At 39.2% G+C, this 23,579-nt stretch overlaps 1 protein-coding gene across 1 annotated transcript in view; it reads left to right on the forward strand.

The window, feature by feature from the left end:
• Positions 1-3,452, forward strand: part of BTBD16 (BTB domain containing 16) — a 104,920-nt gene extending 101,468 nt beyond the window's left edge. Inside the window, exon 15 of the mRNA XM_027839814.1 lies at positions 3,297-3,452. Within this exon, the coding sequence (XP_027695615.1) occupies positions 3,297-3,365 (69 nt within the window). The 3' untranslated portion in view covers positions 3,366-3,452. The remainder of the gene's footprint in view (positions 1-3,296) is intronic.
• The last annotated feature ends 20,127 nt before the right edge of the window (positions 3,453-23,579 follow it).

Consider the following 23,579-nt stretch of genomic DNA (forward strand, 5'->3'; position numbering starts at 1 on the left):
TATAAAGGTAGGGTAATACCAGAAAATGGAGGTCTTGACCACCAGGTAAAGAAATTCAAACTTGACTGAATAGAAAATTGAAAGACAGAAAAATGTTGGACTTTGAAGTGACATGAACAGATACATTCATGCATAAATTAGCGGCGATATGAAGGTTATATTGGTGAAGTAGGAAAAAAGGAGACAATCAAGACAGGATGACTTTTTAGGAGGCTATTGTAGTAGTCCAAACAGATAGGTAATGAGGTCTTGAACCATGGTGGTAACAATGGAGATGTGGAAATATGGAAAAGGGAAAGAATGTCAATGATGTTACAGAGGTGAAATCAATGAGATTTGACAACTGATAATATATGATGGATGAGAGAGAGGGAAGAATTAAAGACAGACATAAGATTTTGAATATGGGAGACTGTATGAATAGTAGTGTCAGTGACATAAGTAGCAAAGTCAGAGCAGATTGAGTGGAAAAATAGTAAATTCAATTTTGGACAGGTTTAGTTTGAGGTGTTAGTAGCAACAGCTGGGTTTAGATGCCCTGTAGGTAGTTGGGGATACAGGTTTGGAGTTCGTGAAAGATATCAGGTCTGGAGTCATCTGCATAGAACTGTGTTAGTAGAAGTCATGGAAATGAATGAGATCATCAAGGAAAAGGTTATAAAAAAAGAAAACAAAAGAGGACCAAGGATAGGTCCCTGGAAAATAGTTACTTTGAGGGGTCAAGAAGACAATGTAGACCCACAGAATGGGATAGAAAGAAAGGAAATCTCAGAGAATTTGAAGTGACTAATTGTGTCAAATGCTGCTGAGTGGTCGAAGACAATGAAGATTGAAAAAAAAAAGCATATTGTATTTGACTGTTGATACTGGAGAAGAGCATTAGAGTTGTGGGAATAGACTCCAAATTTTACGTGATCAAAGAAAAAAACAAAAAGTCTGGAAGTAGTAGTATTTTGCGTAGATGAATTTTTCAGGGAGTTAAGTAATAAAAAGGGAGGAGAAAATAGGATAGCAGCTGAGAAGAGTAGGAGGATCAAAGGAAAACTTTTTTAAGGTTGGGGTAAGTATGAAGAGCACATTTAGTGAAAAAAATGAGAAAGTGGATGAATGTGGTTGATTAGGGCAATTTCAAACAATGTTTATAGGCAGATGGAAAGGAGCCCATAGTAAGGATGAGATGAAAGATGCATAAGATAGAGGAAATGGTTATTGGAACAAAGTTAATGAGGGAATGGATGGAAATAGGGTTAAATAAATGGAAGGATTAACCTTAATGTAGAGTAGAAATATCTCTTCTGTGAGTAGAGAGATGGAAGAAAGAGTGGGTATTAATACTGAGACTTTCTGAAGAGTAAAAGAGTAGGGACTGAAAGGTTTTGCATAGGATAACCTCAGTGAAAGAGGACTCTTCTGTAAGAAGAGTTGAAGTAGGGGAAGGGTTGGATGTAAGAGGAGAGAGAAAAAGGTTTAGAACATCCAGTCTGGAGAATGAGGAAGGGAATCTATAGAGGTATAGCAGAAGATTGTCAAATAGAAGCAAAAGAGACCCACTGAGGTACCACAAATTTGTAGTAAGTGAAATCAGCTCAATTTTGTGACTTTTTCTAATGCTATTCAATGCTATCCAAATAGCATCTAATGCTATTCAATGGATCTAATGCTAGCCCTGGAGAAGAATTAGAGGTATCAGATGGTAGAGGACACCAAGATATAAGAACTCATATTTTGGGGACCCTATAGGTTCAGGAGACAAGGGATTGTAGGGTAGCAGCCAGTGAAACTTTAAAGTAGGTTGAAAATGGTATAGAGTCAAATGGAGCTGAAGCAAGGGATAGATTAAGAGAAGAGGGATGAGTTAGGAGGCCAGAGGTCACAGCAAGCAAGTATGGAGACTAGATTTAGTGGGAGAGGTGGAAGAATAGGAGGTTATGGATAAGGATAATATAATTTCCAAGTTCTACAAATTTTAAGAGGTCTAAAGTACATCTATATTAGCAAATGGCTGAAAGTGGGGCAGAGAAGAAAGTTAATAGAATTGTTATTCTAGAATAAGCCATTATAGATCAAGCAGAAAGGATGACTATGAGCCCTGTACTAAAATCAGGACTAGACATTCCTTAAGGTCCCTCCTAGCTCTAAATCTTATTAGCTGCAGAAATTACCTAGAGGTGGGAGGATAGCAGCAATCCAATACAAAAAAGTATTTATTAAACACCTTCTATGTACAAGGCACTGTGCTAGGCACCAGGGCTACAAGAACAAACTACAGGGATACAAAGCTAGCGATGTAAGTAAGGAGTGGTGGCATAAATGATGGCATGTGCTTCAAAAAAGGAAAGATCATTGAGGGATGATATTAGGGAAATGGTCTGGAAGTGATAATAGAGAACAAGAAATGTATCAGTCCTCCTTCATGGCCCCATGAGTCTTGTATAATGGATGAATAAGTGACCTCCACTGGTGAGGACTGCAAAGCAGAGTGGTATCAAAGGAGGATCAGGGTTTCAATTTAAATGAAGGGTGAAATAGGAGCAACTAGGTGGTACAGTGGATAGAGCACTGGGCCTGGAATCAGGAAGACCTGAGTTCAAATCCAACCTCAGACACTCACTAGCTGTGTGACCCTGGGCAAGTTACTTAACCCTGTTTGCCTCAGTTTCCCACCATGTAAAATGAGCTGGAGAGAGAAATGGCAAGGGTGAAAATAGATGTTAGAAATTTAAGGATCTTAGGGAGCTTGTGGAGAATAGAATGGGGATTCCAATGGGTTCATTCATATGCATCAAACAATGGGTTAACTGAGTTGAAATGGGCCTGAGCAAGAAGAATAGTGCTGATTAAAATATGGGATGACAATCTGAGGGGAAGTAATGCAAACTGTAACTGAGGCAGTGAGTTTCCATGACCAGAACCGGAGAACCAGTACCCTAGGAGGTGGGTTGATGCCCTAGTTCATTCTACTCACCTATATATTGGCACGTACCCAGTTAGTTGGTTAAACACAAACCAACATACGAATACTTCAACTTCAAATGATCTGTGAACACATGTCTAGCCAGTAGTTCCATGCACAGTAGTTGATGAGGGGACACTAGGGCTTGCAGGTCTGGTAGGAACCTATGAGCACATGAATTAAGACGATGAAATAGTGACCACAGAAGCCACAAGCAGAAGGAACATGATTTTACCTGATACAGGCGAAGGCAGGGCCTTCCTTTTATTTCTTTATTTATTTGTACTTCATGGAGCTGTTGCTTCCATCCTAAACCCTCCCTATGTTTTGTTTCCCATTTTAGACCTTGAAAATTGAAACTGTGGGCAATCCTATCTTTGTGACTTTTGCATTCCTTTTTCCGGTATCATGACAATTTCCAGAAGAAATGATGGAATTTCTACTACCACTGATCAACATAAAAAGCAAAGCAAACTATTAAAGAGCTCACTCAAGTGAAAACCCCATGTGTTGGTTGCTATTTGTCCCACTTTGACCTTTGCCCACATTCAGGTCAGTTTAAGGTGAAAAGTCCACTGGACTTATGTTCATTCACCATCATCATCTGCAGGTTGGCAGGGAGTAGCAGATGACTCTATCATTCCATTCTAGGGTTGGGGCATAAAGGCTTGAAAAATGCATTAGCCAATGCATTATCAGACTGGACCTAACTCATTCTCCATTTCCAGGTTACTGTGCAGCCATGAAGATGTGGCAAACCAAAGTTTGTGTCTGCATGGTAAGCATCTGAATAGAGAACTGCTACAATGAGGCAGGGGGAAGGGAAGGGAGTGAGTAGATTGTGTTCTGTTTCAACTAGAGAAATGCAAAAATAAGATGATTTGTCCTATTTATCACTATACTCACTCAAAGGTATCAGGATGGCTTCAGACCATCATCTACTTCTTCCTCCATTCCTCCCCTCAAAAAAGTAGGATGGCCATCTACTCCACTTTTGTGAGGCATTTAATTCCAAAAAAGAAGACATCTATTATGGTTGTGGAGAATTAATAGAGATTAGAAAAGGACAATGCTGAGAACGAGATGATGTTGTCTAAGTTTGGTATTTTACCCTGGCTTTGGGGATGAGGGGAGCTATGCAAAAGGAGATAGAATTGTACGTGATTTCCACACCTCACGGTAGAGTTAAAAGACTGATTGTAAGTAAAGACGAGCAAACGAGAATCAAACAAAGAAAAGAAGGGAAGCAGAGGGCAGAGGGCTGAATTTTTGAAGGGTAAGTGGATATGATCTAGGAGGAAAATTACATTGGCTATAATTTGAAAAATGAATTAAAGGGAAAGAGGTCTTGGGAGAAGGTCATTATCAAAGAAAAGATCACAGTAGTTCAGGGCCTAAATGAAGATGGTTATGTAGAAGAGACACAAAGCACTGGAAGTGCTCAAGAAGAGGCTGAATAATCATGTATCATGGATGATGTTGAGGAAATTCCTACATTGGGTGGGACATTGGACCAGATGTTCTCAAAGATTTCATGATACTGTCACATGTGAGCAGAAAGAAGCACAACTCTATCAACGCCACACAAGGAGTGGTTGTCAAGGGCCTGCACTATCTGGGGCCCATCCTAGTAAATTCTGACAGTGCTTCCAAAGCACGACACGTGGTAATCACGTGGAGAGGCATTCAGTTCACCCACTGCTTGGCAGCCACTATCCTCTGGCAAATGCATATCTAATTACAGAAGAAACTGCACACAAATTGTTAAAAAAAAAAAAAATCCACTTCTTAGAATTTCTTGATGAATGTTCATCACTCACTGTGAAGAGATGACAAAGGTTTCCCCATAAGCTGGCAGCGAATGTTTAGCAACATGTCACTATTACTCAAAGTAATCAAAATGATGAGCGCTGAGAAGAGGCTTACGGATAGTTTGCTCCTTCAGAAGAGAGAGAGATGATGAGTCTCTACATATGGCATATGGATCCCTATTTCATGGCTGTGACTTAAGTTGGTAAGACTTTGAGAAGACTTTGTTGTTTGTCTAGAAAGAGGAAAGCTCAGAATAACTATTTTGTAAACCTTTAGAGTTAGAAAGGACCTTAGAGGTCATCTAATCCAAATAATCTCGTTTTATAGATTAGGAAACTGAGGTACAGGTTAGATGACTTGCCTAGGATTATTCAGCTAAAATATAGTGGAATCAGGCCTCAACCCTAAATTTTCTGACCAGAAATCTGATACTCTAACTGCTTTTCTCACTAATAATGAAAATCCTTCATTGAAATTTGTTTATTCATTCGGGCCTTGTATGTGCCTGAGTTAGTTTGTCTCCCAGGGTATAACAAAATTAAAATTGTCTTCTTAAGTTCTAATTCTTTGAAGAATCAAGTACAGAACTTTGTGACCTGAAGGGGACTGAGCTTGAAGATAAATCTAAATATAACTCTGGGACCTTGAGAGATGGACTCTTCTTTCTTCAAGCAGTTGTGTTCTTTGAGAGACAGATTGGATGAAGATTTAGTAAGTCTTAGCAGAACTGAGTACTGTTGAACTATTTTATTTACATGGTACTTAAAGTGTGTTTATTGTTTTAAAAGTTCCTCAGCATATGCTTCTTGTCAATTGACTTATAAAAATATACCTATTCATATAATATTTTTTCTGTTCTACTTTGTATATGGAGACATTTTTACACACATGTGCTATTTGTTAAATTCAGAATAAAAAATTAAATTAATTAAAAATACATGTATATAGTTATTTATCAATACAAATCATTCTTGTCATATTTGTTTCTTTTATTGGTGTGTACTCCTTTTAATCTCCAGGAGTCCTGAAACAATCACAGAAAGGGCTCATATATCAGCCAGTAAATGAGTATTTATTAGAATGTACTGCCCTAGCACTGGATATAAAAGTCAAAAATCCAATGTCTGCCCTCAAGGAGCTCACATTCCAGTAGGAGAGACAACATGAAAACAATCAGGTACAAAGAGGATATATTTAGAGTACATGGAAGGTGATCTCAGAGAGAGGGCACTGTGGGGGTGGGGGCATCCAGAAAAGCCTCTTGAACAAGATAGTGTTTGAACTGAGTCAAAGGATGCCAAGAAGTAGAGGAGAGCAGGGAAGAACATTCCAGATATTGGGGTTGGAAGGGCCAGGAGAGCCAATGAAAAGGCATGGGAAAAACAGCAAAAAGGCTAGTGTCACTGAATTATAGATTACACAAAGGAGAGTGAAGTACAAGAAGACTAGGTAGGAAGGGGCCAGGATGTGAAGGGCCTTGAATGTCAAAAGAAGGATTTTCTATTTGAACACGGAGGTCACAAAATGCCACTCAAGATTTTTGACTGCAGTAGGGAGAGGGTGACATGGTCAGACTGGCATTTTGGAGAAATCTTATGTCTTTGTTAAGTTTCTGCACCTTTAGAAATGCCTACTGGGTTAATATCTGGCCTAAGAATAACCTGGGATGTGTAAACACATCTCTCTGTAAACAGGGAGAAGCTTTAGTGGGTTGACCTTCCAAGGCTTGATGACAGCCCCCAAGAACAGCGCAAAGATGATGAATTCACAGTTGTGAGACCTTGGGAAGATTTTGTTGGTTTTCTGGAATAAGGGAAGTCCATATTAGCTCCCTTAATCAATATTTGCAGAATGCTCAGCCGTGATCACATACAACAACCTTACAGGCAGGATGAAAGGGATATCCTGGGATGTCTGGGAAAATTCCACCAAAGAATTGTTGTTTTTTTTGATATGAGGCAGCAAGATGCTAAAAGCAAATGGCCTTCTCTAAAGACATTGGAAACTTGGCTTCCCAGAAGAGGATATTTTCCTAAAGGGTAACTGAGTAATAATGCTAATCCAACTTGAACATTCAACAACTTTTAAGTTCACAGGTAAGAAAATTTTGGAGAAATCAAGTTTTACCATTCATCCCCTACAACCATGGAGAAGTAGGCCTTCCTCACATGGGCCATGTGATGCATTTCTTTCTCTCTGCCCCTTTTTCAGTCCCCTCCACTCATCCGTGTCTTCTCTATCGTTTCATTTTTCTCACTCCTCTTCCACCTTCTATGAATGACCAGTGTAGTATTCTAGAGAAGACACTGGGCTGGGTATCAGTAAATCAACTCAACAAGCATTTGTTGGGGAAATGAAGAAAGGAAAAAAAAAGTTTCTTCTTTCAAGGAGCTTCACAGTCTAACGAAGGACACAACACACAAACAACTACATACAAACAAAATGTATACAAGATAAATTAGAGATAGTCTTAGGGGAAGACACTAGCATAAGGGGAATGGGGAAAGGCTTCTTGTAAGAATGTAGGATCTTAGCTGATTCCTGAAGGGAGTTAGGTAAACTAGGCTCGGTAGTTAGATGACCTAGTCAAATAATTCAGCCTCTCTGGGCATCTGTTTTATCATTTATAAATTGTGGGGTCAGATAGGATGACCTAACCTAAGGTTCTTTCCAGTTCTAATATTGTATCATGAGTTTTTGGGTAACCCTATAATTCCATCACTGCCCACTAGAGGGAGTGGTCCCCCCTCAAAAAGTAAAAACCCAGTATTTCATAGCAGAAAGTAACCACCAAGAGATTAATTTGTGTAGCAATAAGGATAATTGAATTAATATGTGTTGTTATATGTGTCAAGTGTCAACTTTTCCGCATCTCCCCCTGGGGAATTTTGAGAGTGTATGTGTTCATCCAAATAGCCTCCAACATACTTAATAAAAACATCTGAATTAAATCATCTAAATTATATGTAAATAAAACTAACATAGAATCATAGACTGTTAACCCTGTTAGGGACCTTGGAGATCATTTAGTTCCACTCACCTATCCCATATTTTACAAATAAAGAAACCGAGGCACACCAAGGGGAGGTGGTTTGCTTAAACTCACACAGCTTGCAGAGCCGGGAGTAGACACTCAGTCTCCTGACCCCTACTTTGATTTTGCTTTCTCCCTCAGCAGATGGGTCAACACGTGGAGGAACAGAGCTGCTTAGCAGCAGGACTCACCATAAACAAAACAATGATACCATCTGGGGTGTGCTGGAGCCAGCTCTAACAGGCTCAGAGAGAGGACTCAATTGTTCAATTTTCAGTGTGAGGATTGATGCCTCAGAAACTGGCAACCTACAAACCAGGGCTTGTTTTATTGTTTTATTGATTGTCTAGACTTAAGAAAGCGTTAACAGTACAGATTAAACTTAAAAGTGGAAGTGCATGCTTTTTTTTTTTTGGAGAGCCTGGGTGTTAAACATTTACCTGCACACTCTCATATTGCTCTCTAAACATTGCTTGAATTTAGCAGGAGTTCAGTAGAAGGTTCAGGGAATGAAGTCATCACTAGCCTGGAGGCCTGATGACTGGAGGCTAATGATAATGATAATAATAATAATAATGTTTACATAACATTTTAAGATTAGTAAAGTGCTTTCCCTCCTTTATCTCATTTGAACTTCACTTTACTCCTGAACATGGCACACTTGTCTTCACAGCTTTTGCCTACAACCTTCTACAATTACTTCCTCCAGGTACAGTGCCTTTCTGCTGCCCTCTTACGCTGCCTAGCAACACCTCTCCAGATTCCTTTCTCTATAATGTTCTTAATCCAATCTGATTCAATAAGCATTTTAAAGGCCTACTATGTGTTAGGAACTCTGCTGGGCTCTGAAAGTTCAAAGACAAAAAAAAAAAAAAAGATTGTCCCTATCTCCAGTGGCTTACATTCACTTAACCATTCTTTATTTCCTTCACAACTCTACAGAGTATTACAGAATCTCTGTCAGATGGGACTTCATTTAGGCATCCCCTCTATAACAACAGTCAATCATTCAAGCTTCTCTTGAAGACCTGCAGTGATAGGGAACTCATTGCTTCCCAAGGAAGCCTATTCCATTTTTAGATAGCTTTAATTGTGAGGATGTTTTTCTTATATCAGTGCCAGGCCTAGAATCAGGAAGACTCACTTTCCTGAGTTCAAATCTAGCTCTGAGACCTTTGGCAAGTCACTTGCCTCAGTTTTCTCATCTCTAAAATGAACTGGAGAAGGAAACGACAAACCTCTCCAGTCTCTTTGCCAAGAAAACCCCAAATGGAGTCATGAAAAATGAGATATGACTGAAACAACTGAACAACAAACTTGCCTCTGTGGAGCTTCCATCCATTGGCACATGGCTCTGAGACCAAGTAGAACAAGTATCCTTGTTCAGCCCTTCAAAGACTTGAAAACGGATTTTCCCTCTAATCTTCTAAGAATGTGTTCACAGGCTCAACCAGATTGCCAAAAAGGTACATGACAAAAAATAAATTTCCGGTTTTGAAAGTTCTTTTTTAATTCACCACAATAATTTCTGCTTTTATCATCACAATTTTTTTCCCTGAGAGCAGCCTAACCTTTCTGGGGTGACTTACCCTTGTAGAATGCAAGGCTGTGGGATTAGAGATCAGAGGTTTCTTTCTCTCACCTTCACAAATTTAGAGTGCACATGAGACTCTACCACCGATTCTCAGACGGAGGGGTCACTTCCTTCCAAAGTTTCTGTCATTTCTACTTTAGCGACCAGTTCCTCCTTATTAGTCATAATGAGGTACAGGAGAGCCATTCCCTTCATTACTTCTTTTACCTTTTGAAAAATGCAATCTTCATTGAGTCAACTCGAAAACATATAAGCTGCTGTGCTCTGGGTGAAGAGATAATATGCACACCACACCTTGCATGATTGTCGAACTGGGTTGAACTCAGCTATGAATTTAGGTCTCCAGCCTCTTATAACAGCATTGCCATTGAAACATTTGAGGCTGAGAAATTACCCCATTTAGGGTTGCCCCCACTTCAGTTGGGAGGGCTGCACCCCTCCCTTTCACTTTCTTGCCAGTTACTGACATTTTGATGCCCCATAACAATTCTGAAGCCCCATGAATGCACCATCTATGAAGAATGCCCTACCTGGTTCTTTCCATGATCATATTGGTCATTCTCAAATGATGTGCCACAGTGGAGTGTCTTTAGCCCTGCCCTAAATTTTATGGAACTTACAATATAATATATAGGTTGGAGTCTCCTTTCCTGTATTCTTACCTCAATTTCTGGGAACAAAAGAGTTTGAAAACCACTGCATGACCACAACTGCCTCTCTAGAGACAGAGTACAATCTTACAAATAATCCCTAACCTACTAATGCTTGTACTAATTTCTACCCAGAGTCGTAAGGAATACACTCTGTAAAATTTAAAATCTTATAATAAACGTATACTATTATTATTATGAAAGACTAAAACTGTGTATTGTTTTGAGGGGGGCAGCCTGGTATTTTGGGAAGAGCACAGTCCTGAGCATTAGAAGAAGTGGGTTGAAGTCGAGTTAGGACATTGCTGCTAACTTGTTTTATAATCCCAAGCAAAGTAATTCCCCTTTTCTGGACCTCAAGATTTTCATCTATAAAATAAGGGGGTTGGAGTCAATGTTTCCCAACAGCCTATAACAAAACCAGTCCAAGAAACATTTACCTCTATAGGTACCTGTATCTTAAATTTATTAAATTAACCCCTCCTCCTCATTTCCCTCAACCCAGGCTCACTCCTTTTTATAAGCTCTCAAGCTCAGCTCCCTGAACCTCTGAGAAAGAATGATTTGAAAGAAAGAAAGAAAGAAGAGAAAAGAAAATGATCTGAAGCAAAGACATGTGAGATTTTACCAGCTAGGAGTACAGTTTAGATTAGCAAACACTAGGCTATTCATAAGGTTGCTCCTTGCCAGATGAATCTATTAAAGGGTAGCCTGCCATCTGTGTGACCTTAGACAAGTTATTTAACCTCTCCAGACCTCAGTTTCCTCATCTGTTAAGTGAGGGGGTTGGACTAACTAGCTTCCAAATCTTTCCAGCTCTAAATCCACAGTCTTATTACTACTTCTACGCTGACAAGCATGTCAGGATCTCACCCCCCCCCCCAAAAAAATCCCAATATATCCATTCTGCTCATTAGTCTTGCATCTTATTGAAGTCTGAGTAACTACAATATGTCCTATATACCAGTCCAGTGTAGTAGACCTTCCAAAGAAACTCTAAGTAGGGTACTTTCTATTTATAATGGCTTCCCTTAGTTTCAAATCCCAGTCATACAAAAGTATTAATCTGCTCATTTCTGGAATGAGGAAGCCCCTCCCTTCCCCCCATAGTACAGGATCAAGTAGATAAGAACTCAAGTCTTTCCAGCCCCTCCCCCATCTTTTTTTAATCTCAACAGGTCAGCCTATGGCAGTCATTGTAATGTCCAACAGTCTAAACTTGAAAGCTTACTTCATCATAGACTCATGATGAGTTAGTTAATCCAGAAAATTATTGACCAGAGCTGAGAAGATTATCTATAAACACTTTGTGCCAGCAACCCTTGGACTGTTATCAAACTAGAGAACTGGATATGACAATTTGAACTCGGCCTACTGCCTTTTTGCTCTTTTCTCCTAATGTGGGTCACTCTTTTAAGCAGGGCAGTTTGCAGGTAGATCCCTTTGTATTCCAGACAAACAGTAGCTTCTTAACCCTTAGGAGAAAATAACCAGGAAAAAGACCTTTTTAAGTACACTAACGACATAGAGTTCTTAAAGGGAACATGGAGTCACCTTTTTTTTCAAATGGCAGCCCATTCCCAAGCCCATCCCTTGATCTCTCAGCATCTACTGCTTCTCAGGTACAGTTTACTTGCTTACAAGCAGTGGTATTCTCTAGGATTTCTGTTTTTCACAATGCCCTTTCCTTAAGTAAGCCTTTTGCTACCTTTCATTCCAGCCCTTCCATGACCCAAATAGTTGTACTTCATTTTATGCCATAGCTGTAATCCCGAAAACGTGGTAATATAGATTGAATCCTAACATGAATGTACTGGAGAAAACTATTTAAAGGAAGCCTCAAGTAGGCTCTCCTCTAAAAATTAGAATCCTTTTTCAAGTTGTAAAATGCTGTGCAAAAGTTCCCTCCTTGAACTCTAGGTCTTAGCCAAACTGACCTACTTGCAAACTGAGCACTCAGTTTCCCACCTCATGCCTTTGCATAGGGTGGCCTCCATGCCAGGAACACAGTCCCTCCTCACCTCTGCTTGTTAGAACCTTTAGGTTCCTACCAGGTTTAGCTCCTGTCACCTCTTCTGTCAATCTTCTCATTGTCCCCCTGGTTACTAGCTCCTTCCTCAAAATATCTGCTATCTACTTAACTGCATACTTGCCATATATGTGAATGTAAGCTCCCTGAGGGCAAGAATAGTTGTTATTCTTTTAACTTTTGCTTCATAGCCTTAGCACCTAACACAGTACCTTGTATATAGTAGGCACTTAATATATATTTGTTAAAATAGCCTAAGTCTTGCTAGCCAACTTGCTCCATAGTACTTCTAGGCCCCCTCAATAATGGGTGAGAGAAGCCATATTTTAATATTTGTTGTACACCCACAGTAAGGTAGGTGTTCTCTCCCCTCCTTTTACCTCCTTTCTTCTCTCCCCCATCTCCTTTCCCCCCCATCCCCCTGCCGGCCCAAGCTCTTTAAGGTCCAGGATTGTTTTTGCTTTTTTTTTTTCAATCTCCAGGGCCTGGCATATACTAGGTGCTTAATAAATGCTCATTGTTTGATGGATAGAACTAATACATGAAGCCTCTCATCTCCGTCCTTCAAGCCACAATTCAAATGCCATTTTCTCTGTGATATCTTCCTGGATTCCCCCAGCAAAAGATAATCTCTCTCTTATCTGATTTTATACAACATTTATCAGTCCCTTATATTATTTTCACATTCTACCTTGGTGGATGTGTCCCTAGGCAGATAGAAGGCCAGCACTGGGGCACAGTCCTAGGTCACCCACAGGGAAGTTTTACTTACTATCTAGTACACTCTTTTTTTTTTTTTTTAGTGAGGCAATTGGGGTTAAGTGACTTGCCCAAGGTCACACAGCTAGTACGTGTCAAGTGTTTGGTCTGAGGTCGGATTTGAACTCAGGTCCTCCTGACTTCAGGGCCAGTGCTCTATCCACTGCACCACCTAGCTGCCCCTGTATCTTGTACACTCTTACTCCATATAAACTTGAGATGGAAAACCAGAAGGCAAGGTCAACCAGTCAAATCCTGGAGCTTGTGGGTAGAAATAGGTAGAAGAATAATAAAATAGTCTTGTTAGCTCTTTAAATTTTGGGGGCAATAGATGGTACAGTGACTAGAGTACGGGTCTGGAGTCAGAAACACTTGAGTTCAAATTTGCCTCAGACACTTACTAGCTATGTGACCCTGGACAAGTCACTTCTGTTTGCCTCAAGTTCCTCATCTGTAAAATGAGGGTAATAACAGCACCTACCTCCCAGGGCTGTCATGAGAATTGAATGACTTAGTAGTTGTAAAGTGCTTAGCCTAGTGCCTGGCATAGAGTAAAGCACTTCGTGTTAGTTCCCATCATCATCATTAACATCACCACCACCACCACCATCATCATCATCATTACAAAGGCTTTATCCATGTTAGCTCGTCTGAGGGAACAGTAAACCAATCATTACAAATGCTATACAATGTTGTATTCCTGTTCAGAGGTTCATAGGATTCAGAGCTGGAGGGGATTTCAGAGGTCAGCCTAATCCCTCCCTCTCATTGTATACATGATGAAGTGACCTGCCCAAGGTCGCACCAGCCAGGAATCAAACCCAGGTCCTTGAATCCAAATTCACAGTCTTTCCCATTATGCCGCACATAGGCTCATTTTTCTCTCTCTTACTAGACTGTATAATTTTCGAGTGTAGGGATGATGTTTTATTCATTTCTTCTGCAACCCCCACAAAACTGAGTGCATAACACAGGCTCAATAAAATTTTGATGAATGAGGGAATAAATGAATGAAAAGTGAAAAAAATCACCATCTTATCCCCATCTGTGTAAATGAGGACAATGCACTACAGTATTGGTTTTTTTTTTTAAAGTGTGGTATACCTGTACATGCCTGTTACTTCTCATTCTCAAGATACCTCAGAGTTTTTAAAAGCATTGTTGGATTTAATGGCAAAGAGAATGAACAGATGCGGCTACCTTGGATTAGGACTGGGGATCATTCTATTCTACTTGTTTTTCCCATGTTCAGTTGCCTGGTGCCATATTTCTTTTAGGTCCAGATTGTTTTCTTGCAGTCCTATGTCAGTTTTCTCAGATGTACCAGGTAAATTTCAATATTTCAGTGGCTCTAGGTTGGTACTCCCTTCAGTGATGCAGATCACAAGGCATCAATGCCTTTATATACCCTGCAACTCTTACAGTATTCCACAAATCCCCCATAGGGATCCTCCTTGTGCGTTGGAGATCATACGGTCTTTTAATATCTGAGGGCTACTACTTCTGTACTCATGCTGTCTATTAGCTTTACCTTCTTTTCTAATCAGATATTTCTGAGTGATATAACTCATACTACCACATGTTTCTTTATCAGCCTTGGAATCAATCTGTCAAAGGCCAAGCATTTATCTAGCACCTACTTAGCAGCAGACACTTTTCAAGGCAACAAAGATATAAAGACTAAAGGGAAACAGTCCCTGCCCTCAAAGAGCTTACATTCTATCAGTGGCAAACTCCTGACTGTCTCATTTTACAAATGAGGAAACTGAGGCCCAGAAAGGTGGTAGTAGTAGAGCTCAGACCAAAACCCAGATCTTCAAGACCATAGTTTCTTCCGTCATGCCTATATATATATACATATGAAATTTGCACAATAGCCATAGAACATTATATTTGACAGATATTATTTAAATAACGATTTATTGTTGTTCAGTCATGGTAGCCACGTTCAACTCTTAATGACTCCATTTATGGTTTTCTTGGCAGAGATACTACAGTGGTTTGCCATTTCCTTCGCTAGCTTATTTTACAGATGAGGAACTGAGGCAAACAGGGTTTAGTGACTTGCCCAGGGTCACACGGCTAGTGGGTGTCTGAGGCCAGATTTGAACTTAGGAAGATAAGTCTTCTAGACTCCAGGTCTGGCATTCTATTCACTGTACCATCTAGCTGCCCACTTAAGTGAGAGCAACCTAACCTAATTTTTAAAACGGTTTCAACATAAGGTATTTTAAGCCCAGTATAATATAGTGTTGCTTTTTAAAAACCAGAACCTTCTACATAATGCTTATTACTGGACATAAAAAAAGCTTGAGAACCATATGGTTCTCTCATATTGAAACATCTATATTTACTTTTCTAAGTAGGTTGTTTGTTAAAATACATCCTCATATATTATGCCCCATAATGAAAATATTCTATCCATGTTGCAGAAGATTATCATTATCATGTGGATGATTATGTCACTGAATTTTTTTTCTATTAATAACATTAACAGGGAAAAAATCCAATACTGATTTCATCATTTATCTTGGGTTGAGAGATTCTCCAAGACAATGGTGAACACCTTTGACAAATGATACAAGTGTTAGCTATTACTATTGTTATTACTATTATTTTATTATCTCTTAATTTTTGTGCTTCACTTGCTATCAGAAGACAGTTGCACTGTGGTTAAACCTCTCAAAGAATCTTGTGATGCTTTTAGGATATACTGAAAGATATTTTACTGCAGATTCTTCTTCTGACAAATATATGTGTAAATATACATATATATAGCAATCAGCAAACTAATAAACACAACAAGATCTTGTATTCTGTATGTCGTTAAGTAGATTATGTGGCTAAAGATATACTATCCTCTAGAAAATTGTCTGCAAAAATCTGCTTTTACTCTCCTCATATTTTCATCAAAGATATCCTCACTCAATATACCGGCAAATGCTTTTAAATGAAGACTTTGTAGAAATAAAAACATAGGTTCGGTAATTTTTGTCCATTCAGTTGCCTTCAGTGGGTAATGATACTGTTCATAATTGTTTTGGTCACTTGATATCTTCCATTCCCTGAGCTACCTTCAAAAGTGTTCCCTTGGTGTTTTCAGAATTGTGTTGTTTCTATTGTCAATTCCTTCTGTGTGTACTTAGTCTGGTCTGGACACTGTTTCCAAATGTGTCTTCTTATATGCCATTTTCAGTTCATCATTTTTTTAAAATTTTAATTAATTAATTAATTTTTAGTTTTCAACAATCACTTCTATAAGCTTTTGAGTTTTGAATTTTCTCCCCCTCCTTCCCTGCCTCCCTCCCCAAGACGGCATGAAATCTAATATAGGCTCTACATGTACATTCCTATTAAACATATTTTCACATTAGTGATGTTGTAAAGAATGAGAACCAATAGGAGGAACCACAAGAAAGAAGAAACAAAGCAAAACAGAAGAAAAAAAAATAGTATGCTTCGATCTGCATTCAAACTCCATAGTTCTTTGTCTGGACGCGGATAGCATCATGAGACTTTTGGAGATGTCTTAGATTCTTGCATTGCTGAGAAGAGCTAAGTCTATCAAAGTTAGTCAATGCACAACGTGGATGTTACTGTGTACAATGTTCTCCTGGTTCTGCTCACTTCACTCAGCATCAGTCTGTACAAGTCTTTCCAGGTTTTTCTGAAGTCTGCTTGCTCATCATTTCTTACAGCACAATAGTATTCCATTTTCAGTTCATCATTTATTGTGTCAGATACTGAGTGTCCAAAAATGGAGATTATAATGTCATTGATGATGATAATAAATTACTATAGATATCCTGGCACACTTGTATTTATTTTGTATATATTTAGATATAAGAATATAGATCTGTACATGTTGTCCTCCCTGACAGAATGTAAACTCCTAGAGGGAATTGACTGTTTTGTTTTGTCTTTCTATCCCAAGTACTTAGCATAGTACCTGACACATATTAGGTGCTTAATAAATGCTTCTTAATTAAATGTTTTTGCATGGTTTTCTTGACATGTCAGTGTTTAAGCTTCTATGTAGATCATGACCAAGATAATTTTATTCCATACTACTGGATCCTACTTTAAATTATTTTTCTATATTTGTCATATTTCTAAGGTCCTCCTCTAATGCCAACATTGTTATACATTCAGTACATTAAGTTGTATATTAAGTATAAGGTACATTAAGACATTTGGAGTTATTTTATTTGGGGACCTCTGGACCTTAGCTGAAAGTCCTACCTACTCACACGCTATCTATATTTCTGCAGTAGGTGTTGAGGAAAACACCTATCCTATTCCCTGCGGATCTGATGTTTCTAGAGAAGCAAAAGACCTCTTGCATTCTTGGGCCTAGAGAATTCTTCTTGTGTTGAATCAGTGGAGAAAAGATACGGGAGAACCATTCAGTCAAGTCTGAGATTTTCTTTTTTTCTGGTCACTGGCAGCAACATATTAATCAGTATCTGGCCAACCAGAGACTATAGCAATCAATTAAAACCATTGCTAATCTCCCTCCCTTCATTGCTAAGATTACAGGTATGGAATATTCTATATGGTATCAGTTATGGTCAATGTCTTGGTTGGTTTTGCTGATGTGTTTTTTTTTCTTCTTCTTCTTTTAATCTTTATCACAGAGATCTCACTGGGTAGGAAAGGGAAGAAAGCCGTACATCCAGAAACGAATGTGAGATAAAAACAAAAGGAATCTGTAAAAGTTAAAGACAAACCAGAAATTTGATTTAATATGGGACCGCCTTACTCATAATGGAGATTTGCTTCAAATTCCAACAAGGGCCTCAATCCTTGTTCATTGGGTAAAGTTTCAAGAGACAGAATCTCTCAAGGATTTGTGTGTGAATACAGGGGTTTCATCAGGAGACAGAATGGGAGCTTCTTTAGAAAAAGAAGAAAAAAGAAGGGGAGCTTCTAAGAGGAAAATGTAGATAAGAGAGAGGGAAAGGATATCTCCACATGGAATGCGTGGTCCCAGAGCATTCTTGAGTAATCATGAGTGAAGGTCCAAACGGTAGCAGTCTAATACCTAGACATTGTCTAGTGAGCAGGAGACGCTATAGCTGGTTATACTCAGAGGACAGATGTTCAAGAGATCAATTCCATACAGAAGAATCTGGCAATCCAGAGCCACAAGATGAGGCAATTCCAGACCCAAGAGTCTATTGTGCATCATGTTGGTCACTGAGAACAGACATGGGGATAACTGACACTTTCCTCACCTCATCCAACCACCCACCTCCTACCCCCTTGGAAGTTTTTCCCAGGAGTTTTCCATTCCAATCATCCCAATAACTTGAGTATATGAAATTGCTTCTGTTTGTTGTTTTTGTTAAGTTGTTGTTGTTTTTTTAATCATTTCTGACTCTCCATGACCCCATTTGAAATTTTCTTGGCAGAGATACTGGAGTGATTTGCCATTTTCTTCTTTGGTTCATTTGACAGATGAGGAAAATGAGATAAACAGGGTTAAGTGACTTGCTCAGGATGACACAGCTTGTAAGTGTCTTGTAAGGCCAGATTTGAACTCAGGAAGATGAGTCTTTCTAACTCCAGGCCCAGCACCCTATCCACTACATCTGTTTATGGGATTGTAACTGATGATGCTTCTGATTACCTTTGCTATTTACATGGCTTTTTCTGTCTTAAGCAAATGTTTTTACTGTAAGATTTAGGGCTCAAATAGTCTGCAAATAGAAATTATTTCATCAATGGGGACTCCAGCTATGATTTAATTACCAAATTAATTAATTGCCAAAAATATTAATTATCAAATTCTAAACTTCACAGGCCAAGAAGTGGTCATTTTCCTTTTCCCTTTCCATAATGCATTCATTGGCTCTTTATTAATACCCTAAATAACAATAAAAGCCTTTAGCATTCTGGCCTCAAGAACAATCTGAGGAGGGGAGACTCCTTCACTGGGGAGTAGCTTGGTGGCTGTTGTTGAAAGGAAGTAGGTAAGTGTTGTATCCAGAAAAGATAAATGGGTCTGTAGAAAACATTGTAAAGAATTAATTACCAAAAATAAGCTACCCTGAACTTGAGGAAAGTAGCAAGTGACTCCTGATTCAGAGTTCTCATCATCTGCAGGGGCCTACTGTTAAACCAGCTCTGACTGTTAGATCAGACAGCCAAAAATACTGAAGAAAGGAAAGGGAATTGTATGTGATACTCAGGCTTTTGCCCCACAGATTTTAAAACATTTCAGATCGGCACATTATTGCCTTTGTATGCATTTTCATGTGCCCATAAGTAACTCTTTCTGGGACTCCCATGAGTACAAATTCTCCAAATTTTCTTTGTATTTACCAGTTAAACTTCTCTTTCCAGCTTATCTTCTTTGCATTCTCTCTGCTGTCTTCTAACTTGCCCTTTGATGGGGTCAGCAATGAAGCACAAATGTGGCTAGGGAGCTTTCATTGTACTTCTGAAAACTTTGTCGTTAGCCCAATTATTTTTCCTTTATCCTGAAGCTTATAAGCATGAACATCCCCAAGTCCTCCTAGCAGGCATAGGACAGGCTCCCTTTATTTCTGGATATCCACCTCTGAATACCTTTCTCAGGGCACAGTTTCCAGTCATTCTATAGCTTTAGAATGTTTTCTACAGACCCACTTATCTTTTTTGGATACAACACTTAACTACTTAACTACTTCCTTTCAACAACGGCCACCAAGTTACTCCCCAGTGAAGGAGTCTCCCCCCTCAGATTGTTCTTGAGGCCAGAATGCTAAAGGCTTTTATTGTTATTTAGGGTATTAATAAAGAGCCAATGAATACATTATGGAAAGGGAAATGGAAAATGACCACTTCTTGGCCTGTGAAGTTTAGAAAACAAAGGTAATCTCCTGGTTTTTATATGGAAGGAAAATTTGTTTTTCCTGAGATATAGATTTAGGGTATTAGAGATCAAAGAATCAGCTAGGAGCTACCTACACTGAAAAAGCTTTGGGAGTCAGAGCTGGAGGGGGTTTAAGACACTAAGTTCTTTCCTTTCACTGATGTCAGCCTATGTTACCTCCTAGATGGAAACACTGAGGGAGAACCTAACTTAAAGCAGCTGGGCTATTTCTGGGAGGTCAGAATGAAAACTGCTTTTCCAGCAGTAGCCCAGACCAACAAAATCAGTGAAAGATCTCAATGCCAGAAAGAAGACGGACAAGGAAATTACTTTTGAAATCCTGGATCAGGGAACTATCCAAAGAGCTTCTTACTATGCTGGGTAGGGATGACAGACCTCTTTCTTGGTGATGATTATTAAATTAATGGGCTATGTGGGGGGGTGGGGAATGGGGGATAATGTCCAGGGGAGATCATAGGGAAGTAGAGGGAAAGGAGAGCTTTTCTGAAACTCTTTCTGAAGGACCTGTATTTGAAGTGTGTTGCCACTTTAAGAAAATGAAACAGGTATCCTTAACTTTTGGTCCTGGACCTCCTTGTCCCTCTGAAAGGAAGCTTGACACACACCAATGTAGCTTCCAATAGGCCTGGATCCAGCAGGATTTGGCAAGGCCTGGCTGATTAGACTCTAAGAAGCACACACCTCTGCAATGGTGTGCTGGTAAATGTTTCACAATAGGCTCTCTGGGAGAAAATGTATGCTGGATACACTTTTAATTTTAACCTATCTTATTAACATTTTCTTTATCACTTTCTTAAGTCTAGATAATCAATAACACACTATGTCAAGCCCTCACCTATAGCAGATGCTGATTTCTAACGTGTAAAGGCTCACACTAAATATTTAACAATAGACTCTTGGGAAAAGCCTATTTTTGTTGCCTATGAGTACTCTCTGTCCACAAGAGCTGTCTCTACCTCTCTGACTGACTGAAATAGTTTTGAGTAGCTGGGGGAGTGCCCTCCACTGGCATAGGTTCACCAAGAGAAAATCATCTTCTCAAGCCCATCTGAGTACTTGGCGGGCATTGTACCTTTGATAACCACCCTCTGTTATAGATTTTCCAACCTCAGGTCAAAGTTAGAGGATTTCTCTCTCTCCTCTTGAGAGAGGCATTTAGGAACTTGAAAGAGGCATCCTCTGAACTCTCACAGCCATCCAGCTCTCCACAAATGTTCAGTGCTATGACCTGGGGATGTTACGTCTTCAAGGCTCATATAATGTCAGAGGTAGGTCCCCAGGCTCTAAGATAATCACCTACATTTCTCTGACTCAGTTCTCTATCATTCCGGTATCATAATGGTGAGATATTCTAGCAAAGTATCAAAGATCTTTTTTTTCCCAGCTAGACACATAGGATATGCCATACACCACACCTTCCTCCCCAAATATAATTATCCATAGTGGGTCTCCTAAGACGGTACTGTTTGGCTAACAGCCTGTCCGCTAAGCTAGGTCATTGGCTCTGCTGGCATGGAGCCATTGTCCAAAAAAGAAAGGGGTGGGTCTCCCCAGCAGTCTCCTTATCTAATTTTAACTTGGTCCAATCAGAAGTTATTGAATGTGATAAAGCTCCAACTACCCCCAAGAAATATGCTATTTTTATTACATTCAACAACTTCTGATTAGAAATAAAGAATATAGTAACTAATTATCAAGCAACACTCTTTCCAGATATCTTTTACTAGACCAGGCAAAGCTCCAGGGTTTCAGATAGCTGGCTGAAGACATTCTGAATATTTTGAGTACTTTTCAGCCCCTCTCAAGTGCCTGCAGAATTGAAAAAGATCCTTTCAATGGCATCCTAATTATAGTTCATAAACATCTCCCAAATTGTCATTCTTTGGTCAAGATTTATAGCAAATGTTATATTCCAGTTCTCCAATAACTAGACCTCTTGGTTGCTACTCCATTAAATGTAGATGCCTAGTTTTGGTAGCCTAGACTACTCTGAAAAAAATCAAATAAACCAAATGAGTCTCCAAAATGTGACCTATCTGGTAAGTGAAGGCAGATGAACTGGTTTCAGTCTTGGAATCTCAATAACCATATCCTCTTGGGGCTTCTGTATTGCCTCCATCTAAAAGGTCTACCTCTGTCGTTTTTGGAGCCTAGCTTGCTTCTAGGATAAGGTTTTGACCTGAAGTCCACAGACTCAGGTTTGTGGATAGATTTCAGACGATCCATAAACTTAGATGGGAAAAATAAATTGTATCATTATTTTCACTAACACCTTACTGAAATTTAGCATTTCCTCCAATTATTTGAAAGCAGTATTGTGAGAAGGGTCCCATAGTGTTCATCAGACTACCAAGGGGTCCATGACACAAGAAAAAGTTAAGAATCCTGTCCTAACTATGCCCAAAGGGCTATAAAACTGTGCATACCCTTTGACCCAGCAATACCACTTCTAGGTCTGTATCCCAAAGAGATCATAAAAATGGGGAAAGGACCTACATGTGCAAAAATATTTATAGCAGCTCTTTTTATGGTGGCCAAGAGTTGGAAATTGAGGGGATGCCCATCAACTGGGGAATAACTGAACAAGTTGTGGTATATGAATGTAATGGAATACTATTGTGCTATAAGAAATGATGAGCAGGCAGACTTCAGAAAAATCTGGAAAGTGTTACATGAACTGATGCTGAGTGAAGTGAACAGAACCAGGAGAACATTGTACACAGTAACGGCAACATTGTGCAATGACTAACTTTGATAGATTTAGCTCTTCCTAGCAATGCAAGGATCTAAGACAATGCCAAAAGGCTCATGATGGAAAATGATATCCATCCAGAAAAAGAACTATGAAGTCTGAATGCATATCAAAGCACACTATTTGCTCTCCCTCTCTCTCTTTTTTCTCGTTTTGTTTCTTCTTTCTCATAGTTCCTCCTAATTCTTCTTTACAACATGACTAATGTGAAAATATGTTTAATATGAATGTATATAGAGAGCCTATGTCAGATTACACACTGCCTTGGAAAAGGTGGAGGGGAGGGACTCGGAGAAAATTCAGAACTCAAAATCTTATGGAAGTAAATGGTGAAAACTAAAAATAAATTAATTAATTAAAAAAAGAATCCTGTCCTACAGCGTTCAAGATAGCTTAACTGATATCAGCTAAGGCAAACAAGAAGCATTCAGAATATCAATTCACAAGCATTTATTAAGTACCTATTATGGGATGGAACTGTTCCAGGTTCAATAAATATATTTATCACAAAACTATCATAAAGACATGAATGGGATTCAAACCCAAATTCATTAGCAAGGAACAAACTCACAATAACAATAGGAAAGTGCCTACAACCTTGACAGAGTTGGGGTTTATTTAGTGATGACTATATTAGCATCCCTTTGCAGTCCCCTGGTTCTCTCTGTCTCTGGTTTCCCAATGGGGTGAAGTTTCCAGGTTTAACCATATCTATGAATCTAGTCTATGTCTATTGGCTCTGTTTATATGCACAGCCCAGTCAGCTCAGTCAGCTCACTATAACTCCTACCTTTGCTCCAGAAACCTCAAGGAATTAGGAAGACCTGAGTTCAAATCCTGCCTCAGATAGATTCACTTAATGGCTCAGCCTCAGCTTCCTCATCTATAAAATGGGAATAATAACAGCATCTGCTTCACAGGGCTGTTGTGAAACTCAAATGAGATTACATGTGCAAACTGCTTTGACAGTTTTAAAATGCTATCAGTAGCCAATGTCTCTGCCACTGCTACTGCTCACAAATATTGTGACACCTCCAGATCCAGCCTTGTTTGAGTGTTTTTTCTTTTCTTTTTCTTGTCTTTTGCTGCCCATCTTTGTTCTCCCTAATTCCACTC

Source organism: Vombatus ursinus, unplaced genomic scaffold (genome assembly GCF_900497805.2).
Source record: "Vombatus ursinus unplaced genomic scaffold, bare-nosed wombat genome assembly UNPS02014833.1, whole genome shotgun sequence".
NCBI lineage: Eukaryota > Metazoa > Chordata > Mammalia > Diprotodontia > Vombatidae > Vombatus > Vombatus ursinus.